At 32.4% G+C, this 12,712-nt stretch overlaps 2 protein-coding genes across 2 annotated transcripts; both read right to left on the bottom strand.

Moving 5' to 3' along the window:
- Positions 1 to 3,818: 3,818 nt before the first annotated feature.
- On the bottom strand, positions 3,819 to 7,311 carry LOC113857796 (ubiquinol oxidase 2, mitochondrial). The gene is made up of 4 exons (XM_027490001.1): positions 6,651 to 7,311; positions 6,250 to 6,378; positions 5,397 to 5,885; positions 3,819 to 4,652 (listed from the first exon to the last, which is right to left on the bottom strand). Exons 1-4 carry the CDS (start codon positions 6,981 to 6,983, stop codon positions 4,593 to 4,595), a joined length of 1,011 nt encoding a protein of 336 aa, XP_027345802.1. The 5' UTR covers positions 6,984 to 7,311; the 3' UTR covers positions 3,819 to 4,592.
- A 608-nt stretch (positions 7,312 to 7,919) lies between these two features.
- On the bottom strand, positions 7,920 to 9,443 carry LOC113860171 (alternative oxidase 3, mitochondrial-like). Its single transcript, XM_027492837.1, has 3 exons — positions 9,076 to 9,443; positions 8,855 to 8,983; positions 7,920 to 8,658 (listed from the first exon to the last, which is right to left on the bottom strand). Exons 1-3 carry the CDS (start codon positions 9,373 to 9,375, stop codon positions 7,942 to 7,944), a joined length of 1,146 nt encoding a protein of 381 aa, XP_027348638.1. The 5' UTR covers positions 9,376 to 9,443; the 3' UTR covers positions 7,920 to 7,941.
- Between the last annotated feature and the right edge of the window lie 3,269 nt (positions 9,444 to 12,712).

The raw sequence follows: 12,712 nt of genomic DNA, 5'->3' as shown, positions 1-12,712 counted from the left end.
CCGAAATTTCCAAATAAATATGTTTGGTCTTGACTTTCATTCAATCTTATAAAACTCGGATTGACCCGGTCAAGACAACGGGTTACCGAGTTACTGATCGAACTAGTGATTGATTAAACCGGTTAAGTTGAATGGATAAAAATAATATTGTACATATTTTAATTAATATAAAAAATAATTTAATATTAACCTTTTTGAGAATCTATCTTAAAATCATTGAATCATGACTTACGGTACTTTTATTTCACCCAATACAAAATGGTCAGCTAAAAGTTTAGTTTGTAGACATTTTGCTCCAGTCTAATGCACGTTTAGAAATAATATTAAATAAGCTTTCTCGTCTCTTTTCAAATTCTTTATTTTACTTGTTCTATTCATTTTTCAATCTTCTTTCTATCACTTTGCTATACCAAATATTCTTATACAGGTCAAGTTTACACACGCACCTCTCAGCATATATATGAACGAGGAACCAGTGTCAAGATTTTCACCAAAATCATTGCCTCTGGGTAATAAGCACAGTTGGAAAATAGGATTAAAGTAGCAAATTAGTTAAAATTAGAAAGTTAGCCTCAAGTGGCCGTTATAAGTGACGAAAAAAAAAGGGTTAATTAGAAGAAAAATTAGTTGGTGTATAGAGGGTTATATATAACACTCTCTATTGTATCTTTTATTTATTATGATCAATTTTAATACATCGAGTTCCTCTTCAACCTTCTTTCTGATGAGAGTAGGTAGTGTCTAAACTCTAAAGGATGTTATAGATTTCTTTTGAAAATTGGTATAACGTGGCTTGGGGACGATGGTGACCAACAAAGAATTGGAAACACCATGGACACTCTTGATAAAACAATGTCTGATTCTCAGAATTTGATGCAGAAAACGTTAACAGAAATGCAAGCGATGATTGAAGGATTGGTGGCATCCATGACATTACAAAGTCTGAAAAAGAAATCAACGTCGGAGAATGACAAGAAGAGCGAACATGAAGAATCCTTTGAATTGGTGATTAAACTTGCCCAAATACAATTTTCATCTATCGATAGAAGCAATTTTCGTGAGTAGCAGCGGAGCAGTTCTTCAAGTTGGAAGGACGCTGGATGAGCAACGAGGACGCTTATTGTTATTAAAGGAATTGAGAAGATTTCTGGGTTTATCTCATGGCAAAATAGCTTTTGCATTTACTACTTTACTACAAAAAGACATGATGTTTGACTGGACGAAAGAAGCAGCAGAGCACAGACATTTCAGAACTTAAAACAAGCTTTATGTAACATTTAAATAATTTTTTTTCATAAATATAGAAATATCTTCATTTATTTGAATAAAATAAATAATAAATATATAAAAGATTATAAAAAATCTATGTGCACGTAAGATTTGAATTATTAAAATTGAGTAAAATTTAAAATTTCGTACATATACATTTATTTATTTATAATCCACTATTTTAAATAAAAACTAAAATATTATATATAAATTTTTTGATTTATAGTAAATTATATTATAATTATTTACTTTATATTTTTTATTATGTTATTATTTTAATTTTAACATTTCATAATGTTAATTTTTATTACGATGTTTTTCCATTTATCAGCAATTATTTAACTAATTTTTATTTTACACAATTATAATAATATTTATTTTTTTATTTTCAGTAATAATAGTTGTTATCATTATGTAATTTAATTTTGTAACACTTGTGATTATTTATTAAGTTCAAATGGCTTAAAATAATTTTTAGTACGATTCTTTAAGATTTAAAAATTTTATAATACTTTTTATAAATATTTTATTTTAGCATATTATTAGTTAATTTTCAGTTTTGATTTTCACAAAAAGAGATAGTATATTTTAATTGGATAAAAATTAAGAGTAGAAGAATAAAAAGCACCAAAAAATGGGAGGACCAAATGAGGAGGAGGTGGAAGGGAGAACTAACTTCAGTAGGATCTCCGTGGCAAACTAGGCAATTTGGCTTGATATTGTTATTATATGCCAATACCCTTATCACACACAAAGTAAGAATATTCATTAACTACTTAACTCCTAAAGCTGAAATTTTGATGGCTGACTTTGCATACACCAATGAAAATAGAATAAAAATGTATAACAATACAGGACCAAATATTCAACCCGTATTTTGGTATTTTCACTTTTCTTATACTTATTTTAGATTTGAGTTGTCCATAATTTGTTATATGTACCACATATTTAAAAAAAAAAAATTATGTCTCAACTTGTTCAAGATAATAATAATAATAATAATATATTTTTTTTAAATTTCATGTTAATATTTGCTAAAAGAGTGTTAGAAACACTCTTTACTCTAACTTTTTTTTTAATGCACTCTTAGATATTAATTAAAATTTATTAAAAATTATAAAAAAATTAATTTTATAACTTTAAACTAATAAATATTACATTCAATTAAAAAAATATGTTAAATTATAATTTATAAATTTAATTGTATCATTTGATAAAGATGACTGAACTTAAATAATTTTTTAAAAGATATTAGACGATTATCCTAAATAAAGAAAATTTGTCATGCATTTATTGGTTTTCAAGATATTCAAGAAAGCTTTTGATTAAATGTAACTGAAAGTAAAGATTGTAATTAGTTAAAAATGTAAAAATAAAATATTGTAAATAAATGTAAAAAAATATTATAAATAAATATAAAATCTGAAATTGTAAAAGAAAATATCTATAAATAAAAGTAAAATGTAAGAAAGTAAATTAAGAGTAAAGATAAAAATAAATTATAATTTATTTGATTGATTAATTTTTCAGGTCATTTTACAATATGTACAAATGCAACTTATATAATATATATAAAGCAATTATTTATCTTAAAAAAATTCACTCCTCATATTCCTAACCCACACCTTATGGACATAAAGTGTTGGTTTGCTTAGCCAATTTCCAATGACTAAAATTGTTTTAAATATGTTAGCTAAACTTGCAATGCACATGTTTATCGTGTTATCTTGTATGTTATTTTAGTAAAACATAATTATAAACTTACTCTTTAGCTGATTGCTGAATGGTTTGCAAATCCAACAAAAAAAATTCTAAGATAAATTCATGTTAAATCCTCATATTTCTAACAGGCCTTAAGATAGGTAAAAAACGTATTGTACAGCCTCAAAACAAGTTCAAGTTTATATAAAGCTTTAAAACTGCTTATCTCTGAAAAAATAAGGAGCAATTATCATTCTATTTGCAATTCTCTAAAGGGATAATTAGCAACAATATTTTTATTTTTTAAATGGACAATTATCATGTTTAAAATAATACTTAAAATTCTAAAATATCACATAAGCTAACAGTTAAGTGTTAGTGACACTCCTATATCACCTTAGCCTATTTCCTTCCATCATTTACCATCCTTAGTTAGTAGCTAAATTAGCTATTTTGTCTCAAATGAATATATATATATATATATATATATATATATATATATACTCCGAAGCTCAGCAATTCCTCATCTCATCTTTAGAACTTCTTTTCAGCCAAGAGCCTGATTACTAAAGACCTTTGGATGTGCTTCTTGTCCCTATCCAAGGCCTGATAATCAGTACAATGTCACTTTCAGGTCAGAGAGATATGTTCCTACCTCCTAGAGTATTGTCCAAATCACAAGGGTTATAGCTGTTGAGTTCAAATAGTGTTTGCTGTGTGTCAAGAGATGTTAGCTTGTATGAGCACTTGTTTCTTCTCAAATCCCGTGCTTCTGACTTTTATTTTCGCTCCTAGTTCTAACTAGATTATGCAAATACTTACCATTATCTGTGATTTCAACACTCTTACCTAGAAGTTTCTTTGTCTTGTCATGCATGATACTATCATTTTTAAAAAAGAGAAAGGAAGATCCAAATCCTTTTTTACACACGTAAAAACCCCCAAAGAAATTTCTTAATGATACAAGTTTCGTCCCTACCCTCAATGTCAATGAAGAAATAAAAAATTGGACGAATGTAGCGGTGAAAATTGTAGGCCACACTTTCATATCTAATATATTTTGCAACTTGATTATACTATACCTGAAGCCCCACATACAACACTTCATCTGCTTTAGAAGTATACTCCCCTCATTACCTCTGATGATGAACCAAACCTAATATTAAAAGCATGTAAATCCTACTTTAACTTGCGAAAAGATAAAGCCCGTGGGAAAGATAAGAGATAGGTCTACACACAAGAAGGAAGTAATAGTGAAATGAGTCTTCAAGTTGCATGTTAATGCTAGCTTCAGAGTTTTACTTCTCAACTTCAAACTACATCTTATCATTCATTAATTTCCCTGCATCACTGTTTCCATTGCATACTTGTCAGATTATCAAATATAATAATGCATAGCCATCCATCATTTCTGTCAATGTCCTCTTTAACATTCCAGTTTTGGAAGAAGTACTTGACTAAATTGTAATAGTATCATATCAAACATGGTTCTAAGATGATGTTGGCATAACTGCTATATCCAACAGTATGATTGAATTGAAGTATAGGAATTATGTATCAATACATTCGTATTGCTAGTTTTTAAATGCACACAGTAATTTTATATTCGTGATAGTAAAGACCTAGTGATAACCAAGAGGTGCAGGTGCTTCCCGCAGTTCTTTACCTTGAAAATGGATATCCTGCATAAAATAACAAGATTTTATTAAAAAAAAAAAACACAGGGTACACCATTGTAAAAACAATGTCCGCATGTCAACACATATTTGATATGATAAATACAGTAAATTAATCAATCTTTGTTTAAAAACAAACTATCTACCACGCCACATTGTCCAAACTAAGTTCAGAGCAGAAAACATAGCAGCACTACTAGATCAGCCAAAAGAACATATCAGAACTACCAAGTAATCTTACATATATTATGTTGCCTACCTAGGTGGTTACAATTTCTATGTCTATACTTACAGGAAAGAACAAATAACCCCTTAGAATACAAGTAAATATCCATTCAGTAGGTCCCACTGAAAAGAAAACTTCAATCTGTGGCTGAAGTGAAACATGAAACGTATTCTTTTTGTCGGTCTCTGTTCAACCTACTCAACTATATCTGACAACAAATATATGTCCTCTGATAGTAATAAATTTCTGCAGTCAAAGCTACTTGCACTCTCATGGGCTGCATCAAATTGGAGGAAGAATGCCCATGTAGTTGTCTCTCATATTATTATTATCTTTGTGTATTGTACCTCACATCATTCTCATTTTTTCTGTAATGTACACTTTTCACGATTTATGTTCCAAGAAAAAGAATTATAAAACAGATGTCATGAAAACGATATTTAGTGGATTTTGCTGAACCCGAAGAAGCATGTTTTTCTAAGGCAAACAAAAAGATGATTACACAGGTGAGAAATGACACTTACAGAAGCAAAATGGTTCACATCTCGATGGTGCGCCTCATCAGCACGAATGACAGTTATAACATCTTTCAATTTGGCATCCTTGGGAAGCCTCCAATAGTCTATTGCAATGGCAGGAGCAGGGACATTTTCAGTTGCACCACTATCTAGATCCTTCAAATACTCAGTGTAAGAATGTATAGCCTCCTCCTCAAGATACCCAACAATTCTATGAGCCAGCTTTGGGGAGAGTATGTAAAGTACAAAGAATGCATTGAAGAAAACTCCCTGTACAGCAAGAACCAACAGTCTTTCATACCATTTAGGTTTCACTAGTTCCACCATAGTCATTAGGTGCATTCTCTCATTCTCTGCTTCCTCGAGCAATGCTTTGATCCAACCACCACTATGCTGAAACTTACGGAGCGACCTCAGGTGCAACAACATCCCTCCTACCATTCCAGGGACAGCTGCAACTGTTTCAAGCATCATTGCGCGGCAACCATACCTTCTCTGAAAATATGTATGGATGGATTACGATGATGGCAATAGACACAATTTCCGTGAAGAATATCTTAACAAAATTTTCTATTGAAGCTGACGAGTCTATATTAAAATAAACAAAATACGTTACATACAATAATCATGGTTCATATTTCCATTAATAGGTGGAAAACGAATATATTAGTAAACGCATCACTAATAGCCATTTAAAAGGTGACATCTATTTTGGCACAAAAAGTAAACATCTTACTTGGGTGTGTAAATGACACAAATTTTATTGTTCAGAATCAGAAACAATTAATATTTCCTTTTTGTTTTCTTTTGTTTCGGATCATGCTATAGGAGATTCAAAATCCAGTGAGATGCTGCACACCTTAAAAAACATATCCGTTGGAATTCTGAGGAGCTTCACTGTTCTGTAAGCAACTCTATCCAGAAAATTCTTTGGCACATGATGCTTAGTAAGATCTATGGACAAGTTCGAACGATAAGTCTCCCACGGCTACATAGATAAAAGAAATCAAGCCCGTGAGCATTCAAGGAAAACCATAGCCATTCAATAACCCCCAGTAGATTTCTCAAAAAGTAAAAAATAAAAAACACTCCAAGAATCATAAGCAGAACTCAACAACATATCAACAAACATCACCTCTCATAAACAACATCAAAATCCGCTGACGGAATTTTCTGATGATTATGAATAGGTCACCAACTAATTAACGATAAGATATTCAGTTAAACCTTCATAATCGGAATAAGTATCAGAATCCTCACCATGAAGCAGTTCCAAGGCCACTCTGTTCCGTCCGCTCTCATAATCTTGGGCCTCGAAATCCCCCAATAACTCGACTCCACCACGCTCTTCCCGGCCTCCGTTGGCGAACTCTCCTCCTTCTCCTTCTCCTTCTCTTTCTCCGTCCACTTCGCCTCCGCCGGGGAAGCCATCATCCTCTTCCAGTAGAAGAAAGTTGCGTTGCCGCCGGCGGCACAGAGGTGCCGCATTTCCGCCGCCACAAATGGCCTCACCACCGCCGAACCGTGGCGGTTACAATTCCGGCCATTGAAAATAGCTCGCCGAACCGCAGAACTCAATGCAAAAAGCCTCATCTCTCGTTAGAAGAATCGCGTTATCCAGAAACTCGTCTGTAACCGACTATCCTCGAATTCTGTAATTGCGGTTGCTGAAGAAGAAGCGTAGCGCTTGTATATGGAGGGAAAAGAAGCGGCAGAGGAAGTTACGGTCCTATGCTGGTCTCGTGAGGACGGGTTAGAAACGTTAGCGACCGTTGATTAAGTGTCTTATGACGTAATCAATGGTTGTGATGACGAAGAGCAAGGAGTGGAGGAAGTTTAATGTGCAACAACGCGCGTAGTTTTGGATAAGAAAATGTTAGTTATTAAATGAGCATCTACTTGGAGTGAGTAAGGCGGCAGGAGTGGGATTATATTCAGTGCATCGCAAATAACGTAGTTTCTCGGACTTGACCAATATAGCTTGCGTGATGTTTGACTTTGACCGTTAGATCTGGGCACATCGACGCAGAACTATATGGCTAGTGGCTTTCAGGCTGCTTGGGTGTAGAAAAACAGAAAAAATCCTACGAATATATCATTTTAGTTGGCGGTTATTTTAAACATACTGATTAAGAAATTTCAACAGTAACATTTTATAATAAAATTTATGTTACACATTTTTTATATAACAGTAATAATTTATAAGTACCTCGTGCAGTTGTAAAAATGGCACTGAATCGGTTTGCTCTGAGGGAAGGGCATCGAATAACAATGGTGATACAATATTTTTGTGTTTCTGGAAAGGCATATCGAGATCTTGATTAGGCAAGAAAATTACAAGCAAACAATTTAGCTTGTCCAGCCACGATTTTAATAAATCATTATATTTATTATCAGGAGACAATGATATTGATCTCGGAATCCATAACAAGATTCACAGCTCCTTCACATAATTACATTTCTTTTATTTATTGATACTTAACATTATTATTTAACGTCGATTAGATTCATGGTTTCAAAATGCATACTGAAAATACATTTTATTGAACCTTCAGGCACAAATAAAAGGTTGAGTGTTTAGACAACAAAAGCTAGAAATTTTTGTTGTCAAAAAACAAAAATAACGACTCAATGATAACCAAGAGGAGCTGGAGCCTCTTTTAATTCCTTTCCTTGATGGTGAATATCCTGCACGAAGAAGAACAAAGCGTTCAGAGTAAGGTGAAATAAAACAATTAAGACAATGTTTGGTAAACATGTTGACAAAATTAACACTCACAGAAGCAAAGTGATTAACATCCCTATGATGACACTCATCAGCGCGTATCACAGTGATAACATCCTTGAGAGTGGCATCCTTGGGAAGTCTCCAGTAGTCAATAGCAATGGCAGGAGCAGCGACGTTTTCAACTTTACCACTCTGAATTGCATCCAAATGCTGCGTATATGAAATCACAGCCTCTTCCTCCAAATATCCAACGAATCTATGAGCAGCTTTTGGCGAGAGGAGGTAAAACACAAAGAAGGCATTGAAGAAAACTCCCTGCGCAGTAATAACCAGCAACCTCTCATGCCATTTGGGTTTCACAAGCTCCACCATGGTCATCAAGTGCATCCTCTCATTCTCTGCTTCCTCAAGCAATGCCTTGATCCAACCCCCACTATGCTGAAACTTCCTCAGAGACTTAAAGTGCAGTAACATCCCTCCCACCATTCCCGGAACAGCTGCAATTGTTTCCAGCATCATCGCATGACACCCATACCGCTCCTAAAGAATAATTCAAATCAAACCCATGAATCAAATTTCTTCTACAATTCCTTTTGTTAGTCAAATTCGGTTACCACCCAACAATAATCTAAAATTTGGGATCCTAATTACACTTACACATCAAACTTACCTTAATCAAGTACGTACAAATGATTTTTTATATAGAATTGATTCTTACTATAGCACTAGCACGCACCTTGAAGTACAGATCAGAGAGAACCCTTAGAAACTTGACAGTCCTGAAAGCAACCTTATCGGCAATGGACTTCGGTAAGTGATGCTTGGTCACGTCTATGGATACATCTGCGCGATAAGTGTCCCATGGCTGCGAGAGTCATCAATGAAACATGTCATCAAAATATATACACACAACATGCTTATCAGTTCACACGGTTTTTTTCTTTCAAAGAACCTTACCATGAAACAGTTCCACGGCCAGTCAGTTCCGTCCTCTTTGTGAACCTTGGGCCTCGTGATCCCCCAGTAACTCGAAACGACGCCGTCGTTCTTCTTGTTGACTTCGTTCTTTTTCTCCTCTGATTGCTGATCCTTAATCTCCGGAAGCGTGGACATCCTCCGCAAGTAAAAACTTCCAAACGCGCCGCCGCCATGTTGGTGTCTCGGTTCCCAGATCGCAGCCGTTGAGAAGTGGCGGGGGTAGTTCCGGCCACCACCGAGCAGAGCACGCGCCGCTGACCTTACTAAAATAGGCTTCATGTTGTTGAATCTTGATTTATAGAGAAGATTAAAGAAAGTGACTCGGAATTGGAAATCTATATATAGTTGAATATTTTATAAAAGTCTAGTGGCTTGAAATTGGAGATTTATATTTTATTTTGGTGTTCAATTTAGAGTTTGCCTCGTTATGACATGACGTGAAAAAAAGCAGAACAGTCAAAGAAAGAGAAGGGAAAGTCACGACCAAAATGCTTTTTGTGTTTCGATAATTTGTTTGACAAGGCCGGGATGTTTCTGAACCGTTTGATTCATCTCATGAAGTTGGAAAGGTCGACCAGAGTTGACAACCTCCTGATTGTGTTTATGAAATGGTACTGTGGTTGACGTGGCAATCACTCGAGCACGATGGAGTTTTCGCTACTGTCGACAATTATTTGTTGAATTTTCTTTGTCGATCGTGAACAATGGTAGCTGTTCCAGTAAATATCTTCCTCGGAGAGGGTCAAAGGCTCTACGTTAGGAGCAGCCAAATTAACCTTCCCCGGCTCCAAAAACTTTGTAACAGCAGCCAAATAAGACTATATTCTAATCTTATTTGTTTACATTAAACAAGGAATTGTCTGTGAAAAGAAAAGCAGTAAATTATGTTTTGGTTCTTAAAAATATAAACAATATAATATAATCTTAGAGTCCTTATTATTCATGGATTAACGTCTCCTTCAATTTTAAAAGATAGAGAGATCATCGAAATAAATTTTGTTTCTTTTAATAAAATTTCTTTCATACACAGTTAAAGTTTAAACTTAAACAAGGTCACAATTATTTACCAATATCTATCGACTGTTTTGAGCTTTATTGATTCAATCACGCAATTCTATTTAAAGTAATAATATGTATGATTACAAATATTTAAATTATAAAACTTACTTTCTAATTGAAATATATTTATTTTATTGTTTTATATCTTTTTCATTTTAAAAAATAATTTTTATATAAAAATGGTTATATATATACTAAAAAATTTGTCTATAAAAGTCTATCAAGAAATTGTTAATAAACATGTGAAGATACTATGTCTATGAAAGTTTAAAGACACTAATTGCTATAAAAATTTATGTTGCTTCTTTTTCTCCGTTCTTTGTTATCTATTGGCTTTGATTCTTCGTACATCAATTCTTACAGGTGCATTTTAGAATTGAAGCGACATAAGTTTGTGGTAGGTTGACATAATTTTTACTCTACTTCTCATAGGCTTTGTTAATGATATGAATTCTGTCATAAGAGCATCCATTATGAATTCATTTTAATGGTCCAAATTTATCATGAACGTTATCACGTGACAACCCTTTGTATTACTTTTTTCCGTATCAGTATCAATGTGACTAAACTGTTATATAGTATAATTATATAAATACATTTTAACACTTTTGACACAAAATAGCTTTATTTTATGCGTTGCGTATTGCCATTTAATGACACTAACACGAATTCATGTCTATCAACCTATGATATATGTACTAAATAACAAAGTTATGAATAAAAAAAATTAACAAAGTTATGCAAACTATATTAAAGGGGTAATATTTCTAGAGTAGGTATCTTCTATAAATTATAAAGCACTTTTTGTAACCATAAATTATCGTCATATTAGAGAAGCTTCTTGTTCTAACTTCTGTACTGAACAATTTAAATTTAAATTAACAAAAGACAATATTTAATCCCCTATTATATACATGCTAAAGACCTATTCCACTTCTTACTTGCTTTTAGGGGTGGGTAGATTTTTGTCCACCGACCAAAACTAGAAAAACCAAGGACCCAATAACGCATGTCAAGCAACTTTACATGAGTGCAGGTAAAATCAATTCTAATTTACAAATTACACTTTAAAATGGGTTAAATTGGTCAGGTACGGGTGGTAGTTTTTCTACCTGATTATAACTAGTATGATTGAAAAATGCATTCCTTCTCTTTCTCTTATTACATGTCTTTGTTATCGTGTCTTATCATGCCTCTATCTTTCTTTACTTCTCTAGCTTTACTTACACACTCTTTCTACCATATGTTTTTCACTACATTGCACTTTAATTTTTACTTTCTATTTGCTTTTTGCTTAAAACACATTACTACTACACTCAATATGTCTTTAATTTTGTTTATAATATAACTTCTTATTACTATTATCTTTGTTTTTCTTTGAACCATTCACTGCACGGTAACTCGATCTTTCTCTAGACTCCAATATCAAAAGTTGAAGAAACTAGACGGTGGCAAAATATTTTTTTGCGATGAGTATTATACCATACTTGAGCCCTTTTTAGTATAGATATAATATTGTTGTTATTCACTACCGCTACTCTTTCTCTTTCCTTCTTTTGATTTCTCCATTGATGATAGTAAAAAGTAGTTTTTGTGACAATCTTGATGGTAATAATGGTGGAAAGAGGATAATCCATATGAAGATCTTCATATTTAATCAACACGCTACTTGAAGAATTCAAGATTATAATTGGATGAAAGCAAATTAAGATATTCACCTAACAATTGTCTCGAGATAGAGACATTTTGGTCCTAATCTAACCCCAACCAACTTATGCCTAAACATAACTTTCTCAACCTCACTTTTTAGTCTACACAAAGGCTAGATTATTGTCCACAACTGAAACATCCAAATTTTAAAGTAGTGAATGCTAAATATTAAATACATATTATAAGTTTTTCAATAAATTAAAATAATTTTTTTAAAGAAAATTAAATATAAATTTTTTTTGAGACCCTCTTTATTAATATTCTTTGTTACATTTAATCACAAATCCTTAAAGTACAACTAATCACTTTCAAATATATTACCCAACAAATATTCTTTGACTTTCATGCTCTTAATGATCATTTATATGGTACGGTAATTTTCTTGTATTCTACTCCTAACAATCCTCTAGATGAAAGTAAGCCATGAACTTCTCATCATACTTGTATTAGTCTATTAACAATTTTAACTTACTCAAATTAAAACAAATGATCATAGATTAAAAAGTAGTTATTTTCTTAGTTTTTGTTTGAAAGTTTGTATGGGAAAAGAAGAAAAGAATTTAAAAAAGGAAGGAGGGAAGGGGAATGGAAGGGAAGGAGGTTAAATCCTTCCCTTAGTTAGATATTTAATATTAATAGGGGAAGATGATAGAGGTTTAATTATATAAATAATATTATTATATTTTTTATTTTTTATTTTTATAAAAAATATAAAAAATAAATATTTTTTCTTCTCCAACAATTAATAATTTTAAAATTAATTTTTTTATTTTTTATAAATTTTTTAAAAAAACTAATATTTAAAAAAAAAGTTAGAATCATAGCTGTGAAAGAGTATAAGAGAGTG

The sequence above is a fragment of the Abrus precatorius genome, unplaced genomic scaffold (assembly GCF_003935025.1).
Source record: "Abrus precatorius isolate BTA unplaced genomic scaffold, Abrus_2018 Scaffold2, whole genome shotgun sequence".
Lineage (NCBI taxonomy): Eukaryota > Viridiplantae > Streptophyta > Magnoliopsida > Fabales > Fabaceae > Abrus > Abrus precatorius.
Note: the sequence above shows the minus strand (reverse complement) of the source record. Positions and strands in the feature narration are given on the sequence as shown.